Here is a 14,769-nt window from a genome sequence, read left to right as displayed (position 1 = left end):
ACCCCTTCCTAAGCAGAATTTTGGCATTTTCTTAGTCATGCCAGCCAACCTGGGAAGTAGCCGAGCAGGGAATTAGCTGCTAGCAGGATCCTTCAGCAGAAGCATTCCAGATTTTAAAAAAGGGAATTGCTGGAAGGGAGCAGATAAACCTGGTTAATTCAGCTCATCGGAACTGTCCGCGGTGCTTAAAAAAGGGTCTTAAAAACCAGCTAAGTTGAAAAATTTTAAGAGAGTTCGCGGGAGGCTTGTAGGACTTCGAAGGAGATGGCTTGGCCCAACCTCAGTGGGGTTTCCACTGACTTAAGGTCAATTCCTGGTGATTAGATGGTTTGTACGGATGTTATCTCCTTAGAAATGAGTTCTGAGGGGTTTTTTTCCCCCCCTAGTTCAAAGATTTGGGATTTTATTTTATTTTTGCTCATCTCCCCTTGAAGTACTGACCCGGTCTAAATGTTGTTAAAGCAGGAACCAATGAAGATTGGTTAAGGGTGGCAGAGAAGAAATAAATCAAATTTCGGCCGAAATATTATTTTGCTGACGGTGGTGGAAAGGGCAGGCTAGCAGAACTGGGCCACCACCTATAATATTTTAATTATTTTGCTATTATTATTTTTTGCTTCTTGGCTTAGAATTCAACCAGAGAAGGTTGGTGCTGAAGACCCAGAAATTTGGTCTATCTTTTATTTACAGGTACAACCTCAGGGACTCACACGCTAGGTGGAGGCTCCATCTGTGGTGTTAAGAGAAACAGGAGACGATGGGTTTGGCGTCTCCTCTTTATGCAGGGACTTATCTTGCCGCGGTGAAGGACTCTGGGTTCCGATTCAGCCCATTTCTTGGCATTTCTCTCCGGGAACCTTATAGCAATCCCACGTATGTCAACTCAGAAAGCAGACAATGTCCCTTCATCTCCTCCACATCTAAACATCCGCTGCCCTTGAAGTCTATCCAGATTCAATCCTGGAACCCACTTGATTCCTTCCATCTATTGATCGGGCAATTCAGAGGCTGATTTGCCTGGAAAGAATTTTATTCTGACTTCTTGTGCCCTTCTTAAGAGCTTTGTGAAGCCGGATGGTTGGCCATTTACCAGGTTTAAAACTGGATTTTTGCCCACTTTTTTTTTCTTTCTTCAACAAGCCACTTTCCATCTTGGCTTGTCAGAAGCCAACTGGGAAGGTCACAGCCCGGGACCCTGCAACTGTCATATATACATACCAGTTGCCAAGAGCCCCAAATTTGGATCACGTAGCTGTGGGGATGCTGGGATAGTCGTAAGTGACATCTTGCAAGTCACTTTTACCAGTGTCGTAACTTACGATTCATTTAATGACCATTCTAAGTCGAGGACTAACTGTACAGCTCTGATTTGAGCAGCATATCCTTTTAATTTATTTTTTTGCATCCTCTTGTCTCCCTCTCTGCAGTCAAAGATTGGGGTTCCAGAGCCCCCCCCCCCACACACATAATTGTAGGACAGGGCCCTGTTTTAACATCTGGTCCTCTTGGATCAGTTTTGATCCTTCTCTGGCCCAACCATCATGGGCGACGTGGACGACTAATAGATTTGCTGGAGCTTTCCCCAAACTAGATCCTTGCAGACATCACACCTCTCCAGAGTAACACCGCTGGGATCTGCCACCCGGCCCTGTCTCTCCCCACCCACCCCCCATAACACCTAGGCTCCCCACCTGTTCTTTGGGGTAGAGACCTCTTTGCATATGTCAGTGGGTCTGGTTGCCTGCCTTGATGAACTCTGCGTGAATGACTTGGTGTGTGTGTGTGTGTGTGTGTGTGTGTGTGTGTTTCAGCTGACAGCAGCATCTCTGCCTCTCCCCACCAATGGCAGCGCAGCCGGTCTTTGAAACCATTACATCATTGGCAGCCAATGGGAAGCTGGGGAAGGGATGCAGCATTCAGAGCGAAAGGGATGGAGAAAGCCCATCGGGTGGAATCCAACTCTAAGTGAAACGGCAAGCCCTGTTTGTCTAGCTGAACTTCCTTTGGAGCCATTGAATCAAAGGGAATTTGAACCCCTGGCTCTTGTGCCCTCTCCTCCTCCTCCTCCTCCTCCTCCTCCTCCTCCTCCTCCTCCTCCTCCTCTCTCTTGGCCTGGGTCAAAGGCAGTTGGGCCCCAGGGAGCCAAGACATGACATCATTGCCTCCCCTTTCCCCTGGAGAGGCTGGGCAGAAATGGAGAGGGTGGGATTGTATGCTTAAGGCTCAGGTGTGGGCCAGGAAGGCAAAACTCATCTTTATGCAGAAGGTTCCCTATCAAAATCTGTCATTATTATTCATTACCCCAGCAGGCTTCAACCACGGAGGGGATTAACCCTTGGCAGGAGAGAGCCGGTTTGTTAAAGCTTTCCCCCACGACTCCCAAAGAAAGCAGATCCGACCTTTCCTCCTGCTCCTGTTTCCCCCCCCCAAATAAACACTCCCCACACAGGCAGCAGTTAGCACAGACCCCTTGACGAAACCCGTCCTTTCCGTATTTGCACCCCGAATACGAAAGCAGCAGAGTTAGTTTTGGTCGCCACACTATAAAAAAAAAGATGTTGAGGCTCTGGAAAGAGTGCAGAGAAGAGCAACAAACAAAGATGATTATGGGATTGGAGGCAAAAGCATATAAGGAACGGTTGCTGGAACTGGGTATGTCTAGTTTAATGAAGAGAAGGGTGAGGGGGGACAGGATAGCGAGTCTTCCAATATCTGAGGGGCTGCCCCAAAGAAGAGGGGGTCAACCTATTCTCCAAAGCTGCTGAAGGCAGGACAAGAAGCAACGGATGGTAACTAACCAAGGGGAGAAGCAATCGAGAACTAAGGAGAAACGTCCCGACAGTCAGAACAATTAATCAGTGGAACGACTTGCCTCCAGAAATTGTGGGTCTTCAAGAAGAGACTGGACAACCATTTGTCTGAAATGGTATAGGGCTTCAGGCCTGAGCAGGGGGTCAGACTAGAAGACCTCCAAGGTCCCTTCCAGCTCTACTCTGATTGATTGAGCTTGTATCGCAAACGTCACAATGCACGCATTGTCATCCGCAGCATTTAGGAATGGGCGTAAGGTCTGTCAGGTAGCTTGGACAGTTGACAGTAATTGGCCCAAAGTCTTCCAGAGTCTGGGGCCAGTTTGGCTTGTGCAGATCCTGGTCCAGCATCTTAATACTTCGCCATGGCGATCGGAGCAGTAGAAAAAATAGAAGGGGAAGAATTTTGCATGTGCTCAGCGTTCTCTCTCTCTCTCTCTCTCTGTCTCTTGGCTGCGAGGCTCATCTTCATGGGTTTTATTTTTTTTTCTCAGCTGAATGCACTCAGTTGACTAGGTAATCAGAGCACCGAGACTCGGAAGGGCCTCGGCGGTGTCTGCCTTCCCATCACGCCGCCGTTGGGATCGTGTTAATTTCCCACGTCTTTGTAAATGCATCCTCATGCCTGCGAAGGAAGCAAGCGTTTGCACCCACATACCCGTGCGCAATAGTTGGCAAACAGGTTGGGATTCATTCTGTGGGGCACGCAAGAAGTCTGCCCAGTTTGTTCCGGCTTTGTTGGCCGACTTGTCGGGTTGTTAGGAAGATTGTGAGCCAGGAAACCGTTTTGTCTCCAAAGGGGAGAGAAAGCAGAGCTGGGTGGCAAGCAATTAAAATTCCTTCTTTGCTTCGAGTGATGCTGTCATCCCCTGCCAATTTTTTTCCCCCCTTTTTAAACGAGGTGGAAGTCATGCTGTTGAATTATTATTGGTTGTTGTAGAAATGTTCCTCCTTCTAAGTGGTCTTCTGAGCTGGTGGGTTTAGGGTTTGAGGACCTCTCCTTTGAGCCAAATGCTAGTTCAGCTTATTACAACATTGCTACAACATAGGGTGGCACCCATCTCTAAATCCACGCGCAGTAAACGCCGAGACGATTGCCAGCAGAATTCAACGGCAACTCCGAAAAGCTAAAAGCAAAGAGGACGTTTAAAAAAAAAGACACACACGCACACCCCAGCTACTCTAGCAGCTGAAAAAGGGATATTATTTTTTTTAAGGGGTTGATGCCATTAAAGAGCACAGAATGGTGGGTAAACATTTTAGGAGGAGGAAGGCAGAAATGAGCCTTAACTTCACCATCAAGGTGGGCTTTCTTCTATACCGAGCGGGTCTGCCCCAAGCCCTCCGTGCTCACGAGAGCAGGGGAGGGAAGCAGCTGCTGCAATAATTGGTCAAGCAGGGTGGCGGGCGTGTGGTGGCCCTGCTGTGTTTGCCTGCTGGCAAAAAAACAACAACAACGTTGGCTATCCTCCATCCCTCTCAAGATGCTGAGCCCACGTCAGTGTCTCCCCAAATAACCAGCTCTGTGCTTGGAGAAGCAGAAGGAGGATTGCATCCTGCAGGAGAGTGACGGGTTACGAGGGAGACAAGCCTTCCAAGGAGGAGACTTGTTCTGGCTTTGGCTGCAGCCACTGGCTCCAATGCGCACCAGTCCAGGCCCTGGACAATCGAGCGGATCTCGCAGCCGAGGCGTCTGCTGCCAGCCGCCCATGCGCCGCCTTCCAAACCACTTCAACAACTCATGTTCGCCGGCAGGCCCGTTTCCTTTTGGCTGCCTTCCCATGTTTAGCAGGGATACGGCAACTGCGATTGGACGCGATTCAGGCATCGCCCCGTTCGTGCTGAACCGAAGTGGCCTTGCCGGTCCGCCGTCGGTTTGCGTTTGGGCGGCCTTTGCTTAAATGCGTCGCGAAAGAAAGAGCTGGGCCCAGCGTGGTTTTCTGCCTCAGAAGTTAAAAACAACAACAACAAAAAGCCCCATGGTTTGCAGCAGTGAAGTTAGATTGCGTGGCGGTCCCGAGACAAAACCAAGTTACTCAACTGCTCCGGTTTGCCTTTCAAACATAAGTGGACTGTCCGATCCAGCTAACTTTGAGGAATCAATCCGCCAGTCCTGTTCTTTTTTCCTAGTTTAAAAACAAAAAAAACCCATCAATCCTTTTTTCTTCAAGAGCTTCTGTTTTGAGGTGTCACAAGTATCTCTTCGGGGGGGGGGCTCTCTTCAAAAGCTCTACTTTTCATTTGGGGGTGGTCGGCGGCTGACTTAAAAAGTTCCCTTTCTTCTTCTCGGCAGTTCTCCAAGGAGAAGTACATCCTCGACTCTTCCCCTGAGAAGCTACACAAGGAGTTGGAAGAGGAGCTGAAACTCAGCAGCTCGGACCTGAGGAGTCACGCCTGGTATCATGGCCGCATCCCCCGGGAGGTGAGACCTTTGGCACGAGGGCACCTCGGGCCAACATGGGGTCGGGAGTTGGGTTGATCAAGAGAAGGGAGGGCAATCAGCTGGGTGGTGCTGGTGTCCCTCAGCCTGGTTGGAGAAATGGAGGAACGTGTAGTTGACTCTTTCCAGAATGAGGAGGCTGACGGTGTAGACGTAAATAAGACTGCACCACGAATTACAGGCCAGGTGGAAAGAAGATTAGAAAATTGGTTTTTTAATGATTGATGTAAATTTGTTTTGTCTGTAATTGTTCTTATTGGGTATTTTTATTGACACTACTGTTATGGATATCAAGCGGATGCTGAATTTAATTACGGCAGCAAGACTTTTAGTAGGGCAATATTGGAAGAAGGAAGAACTGCCGATTATAGAAGAATGGACTGTAAAAGTTTCCAACTTGGAGGATATGGCAAAGATTTTAGTGTACTTGGAAGACTATTTGCAACAGAGAAATACTGTGGAGTAAATATGGGACTAAAAAGTATTATCCAGCATTTGAATAATTATTGATGTGATATTTATACTGCTTGGAGTTAATTTATAAGAGTTAAAGTGCGATAGTTTTAATAGTTTATGATTGTTTGCATAAGGTAGATTATGATTGTTTGTATTCTTATACCCTGTACTTAGCTCTGGGAAGTCGGGGAGGGGGGAGGGGGAAGGGAGGGAGGGGTTGGGGAGGGTTGGGGAGTGGGAAGGGGGTGGGGAGGGGTTGTGTTTTGTTTGTTAAAAATAAAATGTATTGTAAAACTTTTAATAAAAAAAAATAAGACTGCACCACCTCCTTACTAATTGTACGGAGGAAAGAAATGTAAGCTAAAAGCTCTTTTGAGATGAGGTTACTGCTGGCTTCTAAATGGGGCCCAAGAGGAACCCTGTTTATTATTGGGGTAACCCAAGGGTGCACCTCAACGTCGGAGGCAGATACTCAGGGACAAGCACTCTCAAACCTTTCTAAAACCAAAGCAACCCGTCAAATGCTTACTCCTGCTTCCTTTCCAGTGTAGGGCCAGGCTTATATTCTCTGCAGATGCTCAGAGGAACTGCTGCAAACTTTGCACCCATGCTCTGGCGCTCAGAAGACTAAATAGCGCTAGCTAGGTTCCTTGGATAGTGGTTGTTTTTTTTAAGTTACTCATTGATTTTTGTATTTATATTATTAATCAAGTTTGGGCTCATCTCACGGACGGTTCTCATCCCCATCTAGATTTATTTATTATTTATGTGTAATTTTTTTTTCCCCAGGTGTCGGAAAGCCTGGTGCAAAGGAACGGGGATTTTTTGATCCGCGACTCGCTCACCAGCCTGGGCGATTACGTGCTGACGTGCCGCTGGCGGAACGAAGCCCTCCACTTCAAGATCAACAAGGTGATGGTGAAATCCGGTGAAGGGCGCACCCACATCCAGTACCTCTTCGAGCAGGAGAGTTTCGACAACGTCCCGGCCTTGGTGCGCTTCTACGTGGGCAACCGGAAGCCCATCTCGGAACAGAGCAATGCCATCTTCTATTGCCCCATCAACCGCACGTTCCCGCTGCGCTACCTAGAGGCCAGCTACGGACTGGCCAATGGGAAGCACAGTAGCTCCCATAGCCACCCTGGCCAGAAAGGGGGGCACATCAAAAGGAGGAGCATCACCATGACGGACGGACTGACTGCGGACAAGATCACGAGGAGCGACGGGTGTCCCACCAGGTAAAAAAAACCAAAAACTCTCGGAAAAACTCCCATCTTGGAGGATATGGAGGTTCCTGCCCAAATCCCAGAAGTGTGTGGGTGGGGGATTGTGGGGCAAATCCTGAGTTTTGCAATGGGGTTTACTCCAGCCCCAATGGAGGAGTTAAGCTGGAGAAAGACGGTTTTGTAAATTCAACCAGACCGGAGTTTCTGCTTTTCAAGGAAATGCAATTTCTGGGTTTCTTGTTTCAAAGCAGCCCTTCCAGCTGGGCTTCATTCAGTGGCCCCCATGCTACAACTCTGCTCAGTTCTTGGGGTGGTGGTGGATTTTCACCCATTTTAATCTCTTCCTCTCTTAGTGTCTCCTTGCCGCATCACCGGGACATCATTCGGAACTGCGCTGTCAGTGTGGACCAGATCCAAGACCTCCACTCCCCAATGTCACCCATCGCCGAGACCCCAGCCACTCCGGCTTATAGCACTGGTAGGCAGAGCATTGTCTAAAGGGGGCAAAAAAAGTTGTTAACCTGTACAGTACAAAAGATAGGTTTCAAAGATTCAAGACTGCATAATACCTTTCAACTAACCCATTTTCTGGGATTTGTATCACGCGTCCAACTAGAGAGGAACCTGCCTCTAACTACAACAATGCCCAAATGACAAAATGTGTGTTGTAGACAGCATGACACAACTTCAACCTTTTCGTGCGTGTGCTGTGATCTTGCAGGCAAGAATTTTGGGGCCTGCGATGTTGCAACACCCATTTTGTTACTTTCCTCTTGTTGCTCCACTGTGCAGAAAGTGGTCTGTCTGACCACAAGCACACTGGTCAGCTGGGTGCTTGTGGGAGGCTGAACCACAAAGATTCTAGCTGAAGTTCAGTTTTTTTTAAGCTTGTGAGAATGTAGCCTCCAGGTTTTCCCTGACCCAGATAAGCCTCTTGTTTTAAAGTCGCAAGCAGAGTATTCCACCATTAGGGAGGATAGGGTGATGATGAAATAAATTGTAATTGTCTAAGGGTGACTTGTAAGATGTCATTCTGTTCCTCGGAGACTTTAAATTTAAAATGCACTTAGACCAGACCACCATTCCAATTGGATATTCTTTTCTTTTTTTAAAAAAAAAGCAAAAATCATGCAGCGAATGTGATTATCTTAAAAATTATGACTCGAATGCCGAAGGCTCCAGTTTTGTAGCTTTAAGCTGAAGCTGAAACATTTGGATCCGCACTTACGAAGATATAACATTCCTAACTTTACCAGTTAAACCAATACATCTATTTGAAGAGTCCTACTAAGTTCATTCAGCTAGTAGCAACACCACTTTAACTCATATCACGGGCACAGTGTAAAATGTGCATTTCAGTTTCACATGCGCGCACTCTTTTCAGAGAAGTTGCATAATGTTGTGCTGAACTGTTCCTTCAGGCCCTGCAAATATGCAACCTTGGTTAAAAGCAGGTTTTTCTGCTTCTTTTTTTTTTTGCAGTTACTCGTCTCAAACCACAAGCGAGCCAAGCTGGCAACGGCGCCGCCCCGTCATCCCCGGTCATCCGACGCTCTAGCGAGCCGCAGCTATGCCAGGGGAACGGCAGTAAGAGCGAGCTGTCGGACAGCACCTACTCGACCTCTTCCCACGGATGCTCCAGGGGGTCCCCTTCTCCGTCTGCCAGCAGCTACAGCGACCCAGATTCAGGACATTATTGCCAGCTTCACCCGCCCTCTCCAGTCCAATGGGACAGGCCAATGCCCGACAACAAAGTCATGCCAACCAAGAGTTACGTGGAGAGGCTAAAGGGGGACGAATGCCAGCGAGGATTTGTCCTGAACGGTTCCGAAGGAGAAGCTGGGCCCAGGAAGAGGCCGGAGCAGGATATGATAGGCTTTGTGGTCCCAGTGGTGGAAAGGACATCGTCATTCAATCCGGCGCTCTTCCACTCGTTGCTTATTCCGGGGGAAAACAAACCTCTGGAAATGATGGTGCTGAAGAAGATCAAGGAACTGCTTGCCGAAGGGGACGCCAGGACTCTCGCCAAGCATATCACCCACGTGGATTGCCTGGTACGGGGAGGGGCACAGTGGGAGGGCTCGATAGGAAAGGGGATGCTCTGGCCTGGTCCTTTTCAGAGCCAATAACTGCGTCAGGCAATCCGCTTGGTCGCCTCTCGGCGGGGAGACGACGCAACCTGCACATCAGCAGAAAGTCCAACTCAGTCCCGCTCGGAAAGGCATCGGGCGGAAAATCGACAAGATTGCTAGAGGGAAGGGATTGCATGATCCCCTAGTCAAGATAAGAAATAGTTTACTATCATCTCTGTAGTCGTTGCTCCGCCCTCTCCCAAGCGTTATCTTTTATTTCAAGCACAGATTTTTGGGAAATGAACCAGTGTTTGCTTTTTTCACAATGGCGGTGTTTTAGGCCCACTCTTGTTTTCTTTAATCAGAGGCTAGTGGTGACCCGTGTGCTTGGAAAGTAAGTTCGAAATAAAGAAGGGAGGCTGTAGAGGTTAAGGTCTCAGTTAGGAACTGCGAGGCTGGGAGTTCTAGTCCTCCCATAGCCAGGTGCCTTTGGATTATTTTCTTTCAACCCAACTGGTGACAAACAGAGAAAGATAATTTAGGATTTTGTCTTTTTTGTGGTCAGATCTGCTCAGCTTCTCTATCTGCCCAGCATAGATTGCTCCAGATAAATCATCTTCCAGAAAATTGAGGGGGTGGGTGGGAGGTTGGCATTTATTGTAGGGTCTCCCTCCCCATTGTGCCCCCAAAGGCAATTTCATCCCTACCTCATTTTTTCTTTAGAAAAACAGGTGTGTTTTTTTCTTTTGAAGAGCAAGGGTGAAGTTTTAATACTGGACCATAGCGCTTGGAGATGGTTCTCTTTCTAGATTTTAATACAGATTTTGTTGATTGTGATGGTTTCTCCATGTAAAAGGCTCCCCTGAATCAGGCAGCATAAAAAAAAACCCTGTAATAAAGCCAATTTAAACGCCTGTGCTAGCAGAGCGCCCCTTTTCAATCTTCTTGTGATCAGCTAAGAAACATAACAGAATCTCCAAGAGATACGAAGGGCATCTAACCGATTCTTACTGTCTCCTGGGCGCTCTCCTTCCCTTGCGATTTTGCAGCACTCGTGATGTCATTATTTCACTCAGTGACGTCATGCGATCTGTCCTTCAAAGCTTACAGGGCGAGGCTATGTACTGAATCGAGAACATGAGTCATTCCGAGTTGTGTAGGATTGGAGAGAGGTGTCAACGGGTTTCCTGATGGGAGAAAGGCATCCCGAATAGGGGGTTGTCACTGCCGAGATTGCAAGGAGAAAAGGCAGGAGCAATTTATATTTTTTTTAAGCCAGTCTTAATCCACAACTTATTTATTTATTTATTTTTATTTTAATTCCATTTATATCCCGCCCTTCTCCGAAGACTCAGGGCGGCTTACAAGCTTAGCAGTAGCCTTCATTCTATGTATATGCCTGCTTATTAGGGCTTTCATACACACCCCAAGCGGCATTATTACAAAGTCAGCTGAATTGCCCCCAACAATCTGGGTCCTCATTTTACCTACCTCGGAAGGATGGAAGGCTGAGTCGACCTTGAGCCTGGTGGGACTCGAACCTGCACTAATTGCAGGCAGCTTATGACCTGCAGATTTACTTTTATCACACAGGGCATGAGAAGAGGCAATAAACTTCAGAAGGATTATGTTGGGGAAATCCTAAAAAAATGCATAGAGACTCTGATCCGGGTCAATAGACCAGAGCGTGCCTTGCAGAAGAAACTTTGGTTCCCATTTTATTTTTTTTTGCTGAAGCAATTTTTCTTCTTGCTACAGGCCAGGTCCTCCTGGGAGTATGAAAGCATGGAAAGGCGAGATAGGAAAGCAAATTTATTGCAATCATTAGGGTTCCCGTTTTTTCCCACCGTTCTTTGCGGAGATTCCCCTCTCCATCCAAGGACCGGGGAGATGAAACCACTTTGTCCTCTTTGTTGCAGGTTGCTAGGATACTGGGGGTTACCAAGGAGACCCAGAGGCTCATGGGAGTCAGCTCAGGGATGGAGCTGCTCACCCTGCCCCACGGACATCAACTTCGGCTGGATTTGTTGGAAAGGTAAGAGTGCAGAGCGTGACAAAGCAAAAGAGGCGAGAAGTGATGGGAAAGTGTGTGTGTGTGTGGGGGGAGAACAGATCTCCAAAGTTTGGTGGGTTTTTTGCCACTTCTTAGACACAGAATTTGGCCATTTCAGCAGAGCTTGCTTGCAGGTTTCTAGTCCTCAATACTCAAAGCGCTCGAAAGACATCTTGTTGCGCGGAATCCAGCCAAGGCTGCTAACAACACCTGATGGCAACTTCTTCCCGTTACGTCTTAGGTTCCACACCATGACCATCATGATCGCGGTGGATATTCTGGGGTGCACAGGCAGCGTTGAGGAGCGGGCCTCTCTGCTCCACAAGACCATCCAGCTGGCGGCCGAGCTGAAGACCATGGGCAACATGTACAGCTTTGGCGCTGTGATGAACGCGCTGGAGATGACCCAGGTATCTTTCAGGAAAGCTTCAAAAGATGGCAAAGATCCCTGGACATCCTGAAGCCTTAGAGAAGCTCTGCCTAGTCTTTACTTAAGTGTCACTCCAGATTCTTATTTTCTTATTATTTTTCTCCCCCCACTGCTGAGCTTTTTCTTGCACAGGCCCCTTATATTCTGAGCGTAAGACCATGCCACCTTCCCCAAATGCTATCTGCTGGGGCCCCTGGACCAGAGGCGTCGTCGTGCCCTGTCAGGTTAGTGTCGCTGACCCACAGCTGGCTATTTCCCTTTCTTCTTTTGCCCTTCAGATCTCCCGCCTGGAGCAAACCTGGATGGTTTTACGCCAGCGTTACACGGAGGGCGCCATTCTTTACGAGAAGAAGCTGAAGCCTTTCCTCAAGAGCCTGAACGAAGGAAAAGGTGAGCCGGGTAGCTTTTCGTAGACTGATTTTTTGCACACCAGCTTGGTGAGTGCACTCCGTTGTTTTTTTTAAAGGAGTTCAAAGAATTGGTTTGCAACTTCCCTCGCTCTGCCTTTTCATTGCGCACGCCCACAATCGCAGGTGCATTCCTGGGGGTTTTTTTGCGCAAAGAGCTTTTCCATAAAATAAGGAGAGCTGAGAGAAGATAAGGTAGAAATGGGAATTGAGGTGCCTTCCAGAGCTTGGTCGGTTGAAATGAAATTATCTGAATCTGCCTTTTCTTGTCTAGTAGCCAGTGGCTTTAGCGGTCACTAACGTAGCCCTTAATTTATACATTTTGGGGGAAATCGGAATGGGGACAATTTAGGAAAAAAAGAAACCTTTGTGTCTGAAGAGGAGAATTTGTAGCTACTTAGATCAATAAGTAAGTAGAAGTATTAAGAAGAGGTTCTCCCCATCCTGTCCATCTTAGTTCTGGGTTTCGGTATAGTTTTAAAATCTTAGTGTAGTTTCCGCATTTCAATCATTTTTCTACTTGCTTTGTAAGGTGCCCAGAGTCCCCTTTATAGGGAAGATGGACGGCATAAAAATTTAATAAATAAAGGCAGAATGTGCACCCTCCACAAATCCTTCTTCTAATGTTGCCCCCCCACAAGCCAGGATTACAGATGATGCCCGAGGAGACAATCCAAGAGAAGCAACCCCCCCTTTTTTTAATCCACAAAGACCCTCTAAAATTTTGAAAAGCAGAAGCCCTCCGCGGGGAAGGGCTGACCCTGAGGAGCAGTTACGTTGCTTGAATACCCAACCCCCTCTCTTTCTCCTTCCAGAAGGACCCCCCTTATCTAACACCACCTTCCCTCACATCGTGCCTCTCATTACTCTTCTGGAGAGAGACACGGCACTGCCGGAACACCCTGAAGCCTGGGAGAACATGGACAACAGCGTGGAGGTAGTTATGGCCCATCTGGAGGCAGCACGCACGGTGGCTCACCACGGGGGACTGTACCACACCAATGCGGAGGTGAAGCTGCAAGGTAAGTGATACAAGCTGAAGCCCACCTCAGAGGTGTGAGAGAATTAAGTCTGTGGGCCACAGAGGAACAGGGCAGGGAGGGCGGAGGGAGAGAAGCCCTAGAAGAGGTAGCTGGGCACTTCCAAGCAGCTAGAGATAACGCAGCTTATTGTTAGAGAAAAAGCAAAAATGAGCGAAACGGGGTGTTTTGTAGAAAGAGGGTTAGCGTTGCAAGGACGGACGTGGGAAGGACTTGGCTTTTTCAGGGCTGTACGAAAGCGTCTCAGACTTTGAATCATTTTGACGGGATTTCACAATTCCTGACTTTATACAGTTACGGCCCAAAGGCATCTTGCGGCAAGATGGGTGGCAAACAAATGTAGTAACCTCGATTTCGTAAAGGTAAAAGGTAAAGGTTCCCCCGCACATGCGTGCTAGTCGTTTCCGACTCTAGGGGCCGGTGCTCATCTCCGTTTCAAAGCCGAAGAGCCAGCGCTTGTCTGAGGACATCTCCGTGGTCATGTGGCCGGCATGACTAGATGCCAAAGGCGCACGGAACGCTGTTACCTTCCCACCTGTTACCTTCCCACCGGAGTGGTCCCTATTTTTCTACTTGCGTTTTTTACGTGCTTTCGAACTGCTAGGTTGGCAGACGCTGGGACGAGTAACAGGCGCTCACTCTGTTACGCGGCACTCGGGATTCGACCCGCCAAACTGCCGACCTTCTGATCGACAAGCTCAGTGTCCTAACCCACTGAGCCACCGCATCCGATTTTGTACCTCGGCCTAAAAAGGTCATCCGAGAAATAAAGAGGGGACGGCTGGGTCCAGACCTCCAGAGAAGCAAGTAAAGCAGAGATGCTTGCAACAGCAAAGAGATTTATAAAAAGTTTGAAAAGGAAAGAAAGGTTTAGAAGAGATGCTCGTTAACCGCTAGAGGGCATTTGTTGATCAGGTTCCAGACAGAAGTGCGCCCTGTGGAAATTGCAAATCCTTTCCTAGGAGTTTGGTGCCGCTTCCCCCACGCCTGAAACTACAAAACTGTTTGGTCGTGACCCAATTGTGGCGTGTAAGCTCTAGTCAGTGAGTAGGATGTGACCTCAGCAGTGGCCATTGTGTCAGGGTGCTGTGAGGGCACACAACCGATCAGCTTAACTAGTGGCGTAAGCTGTATTAACAACAAAGAATCTAAAAATGTAAATTTGTCCCGCTGGGCAGGATTTTATTTGCATTGTTGTCTCCTTGCAGGGTTCCAGCCACAACCGGAGCTTCTGGAGGTTTTTAGCACCGAATTTCAGCTCCGGCTCTTGTGGGGGAGCCGGGGGGCCGAAAGCAGCCAGAGCGAGCGCTACGAGAAGTTCAACAAGGTCCTCACCGCCCTGTCCCACAAATTGGAGCCAGCAGTGCGTTCGAGCGAGTTGTAGCCGGACAACAACGGGCGCAAGATTGCAACGAATGCGCCTGCAGCTCGCTTTCTGGCTGCAGCGGTTCTCGAGCCATGCTGAGGTGGCAGGGTTGGACCAAAAGGGATGCAGCTGAGACCCACACACACACACACACACACAAAAAGAGGCCTTTCCAGCATGAAATACTGACAATCACTGGGTTGACTTTGTTCCTGCAAAACTTGACAACGACCGAGTTCCTCCAGGCAAACCATGGAAGAGAATGCACTGGTGGCCAAGCATGTTAGATATCAGCCATGCAGATTCGTATTGAAGATCTGCACCGCAGCTCATGAGAGCGGCAAAACTTCCGAGTTTAAATTCAGCAACGATTCATAGCCAATTTCGTGCCCGGGTTCACAGTGGGGTTTGAAACCAAGAGTGCCAGAATCTTCTCTCTGCTCCTTCCGTTACTTTGAGGTTCCACCGT

The 14,769-nt window shown here is 48.3% G+C and overlaps 1 protein-coding gene across 2 annotated transcripts in view; it reads left to right on the top strand.

The window, feature by feature from the left end:
• SH2D3C (SH2 domain containing 3C) overlaps nt 1-14,321 on the top strand; it is a 33,240-nt gene extending 18,919 nt beyond the window's left edge. For both annotated transcript variants that reach the window (XM_081339910.1, XM_081339911.1), the window contains 9 exons: nt 5,104-5,232; nt 6,496-6,944; nt 7,286-7,410; nt 8,415-8,986; nt 10,924-11,039; nt 11,299-11,467; nt 11,766-11,877; nt 12,710-12,916; nt 14,143-14,321. In XM_081339910.1, the coding sequence (XP_081196036.1) occupies nt 5,104-5,232; nt 6,496-6,944; nt 7,286-7,410; nt 8,415-8,986; nt 10,924-11,039; nt 11,299-11,467; nt 11,766-11,877; nt 12,710-12,916; nt 14,143-14,318 (2,055 nt within the window). In that variant the 3' untranslated portion in view covers nt 14,319-14,321. The remainder of the gene's footprint in view (nt 1-5,103; nt 5,233-6,495; nt 6,945-7,285; nt 7,411-8,414; nt 8,987-10,923; nt 11,040-11,298; nt 11,468-11,765; nt 11,878-12,709; nt 12,917-14,142) is intronic.
• Nucleotides 14,322-14,769: the final 448 nt, after the last annotated feature.

The sequence above is a fragment of the Vipera berus genome, assembly GCF_964194415.1.
Source record: "Vipera berus genome assembly, chromosome: 15".
NCBI classification, from domain to species: Eukaryota; Metazoa; Chordata; class Lepidosauria; order Squamata; family Viperidae; genus Vipera; species Vipera berus.
This window is presented reverse-complemented; position numbering and strand designations above follow the sequence as displayed.